At 36.4% G+C, this 1,209-nt stretch overlaps 1 protein-coding gene across 1 annotated transcript; it reads right to left on the minus strand.

Annotated features, from left to right (window-relative positions):
- Nucleotides 1–229: 229 nt before the first annotated feature.
- LOC124461627 lies at nt 230–986 on the minus strand. Its single transcript, XM_047013134.1, has 2 exons — nt 527–986; nt 230–431 (listed from the first exon to the last, which is right to left on the minus strand). The coding sequence occupies exons 1-2, from the start codon at nt 947–949 to the stop codon at nt 414–416; spliced, it is 441 nt and encodes a 146-aa protein (XP_046869090.1). The 5' UTR covers nt 950–986; the 3' UTR covers nt 230–413.
- Between the last annotated feature and the right edge of the window lie 223 nt (nt 987–1,209).

A 1,209-nucleotide genomic window follows, 5' to 3' on the forward strand; every position in this document is an offset into this window, starting at 1 on the left:
AATGTCCGTCCGTCAGGGGTAAATTTTAAAATATATATGTTTTTTATCCGTTTTTACTCACAATCAATCGTACAGTTTTATTCAACATTATTTCTTTATACATTTATCACTTAATTATTACATAACTATACTCTTTATATAACTCTTCTATAACTCACAGATCTCTTCTCAATGATATCGATGGTTTGTCATCGATATCGTTGATAACCTTTAAATTATGCATCTCTGAACTGGTTCAATACAATCGACCGCTTCTCGTCTCTCGACCCATTCCCACATTCGGCCGGACTGACTTATCATTCGCCTCGAATGTTGAATCGTCTGATGAATTCACTTGACCATTCCACGACTTCATATACTCTGTGACAGTTGAGGTTTTCCCAGGATCTTCGTGATCTCCTACCTTTTCCACGTCATATTCTTTCACCACCCTATATGGTCCAAAATATTTAGCCTTAAGTTTTAATCCTGAACCATATTGCGTTCGCTTAATTGCTATCAAATCATAAATTTTATACTCAACTACCTTTTTGCGTTTTTTGTTATAACTTTTACGATTTTCCTCTTGGATTCTCTCCATATTATGCTGAGCTTCCAGCTCTTCTATGGCTTCCTCTTCCAAAAGTTCTTGTAACTCAGGGAAACTATTAGCCCTCATCTCAACCCCGGTTAATAATTTTTCTACTGTTGAGTCCACAATACCTTTATCAACGAAAGATAAACGCCTCGGCCGTTCGTATACTGGGCATTTCATTTCGACTGGACTCTTCTTTGACGGTTGTGGTACATAACTGTGAATAAGCTGCTTGACTTCTTTGACGTCCGATTTAGTTATATGGCACAAATCTAATTCAGCTAATACAAACAAACTCTCAAATTCCTGTAACATACCCTTCGGAGTTTTCACTTCTTCATTGTGTACAGTTTCTTTCGCTTCTGTGTTTGGCATCACTTCTTCTTCTTTAGGCTTAAAAGTAGCATTTCCCTTTGTGCTAACCATATCAGCTAATTCTAAAATGTTGTTTCCAATCACTACTTCATAGTCAATATCCTCTTCTATAAACATGGAACGTTAAGGCCATTGAAGACCATCAATAGTAACCTGCGCTTTAAAACTACCTATAGTAATTAACTCACTTTTTCACACTCCCAATAAACGGTTTCGTTCATCGCTTAATTCTACACCATGAAGTTTTCTGATAATATCAT

Source organism: Drosophila willistoni, unplaced genomic scaffold, assembly GCF_018902025.1.
Source record: "Drosophila willistoni isolate 14030-0811.24 unplaced genomic scaffold, UCI_dwil_1.1 Seg569, whole genome shotgun sequence".
NCBI lineage: Eukaryota > Metazoa > Arthropoda > Insecta > Diptera > Drosophilidae > Drosophila > Drosophila willistoni.

Bases quoted from the DNA above. Each gene is read 5' to 3' on its own strand.
- LOC124461627 (XM_047013134.1), bottom strand. From the start codon at position 949: ATGCCAAACACAGAAGCGAAAGAAACTGTACACAATGAAGAAGTGAAA.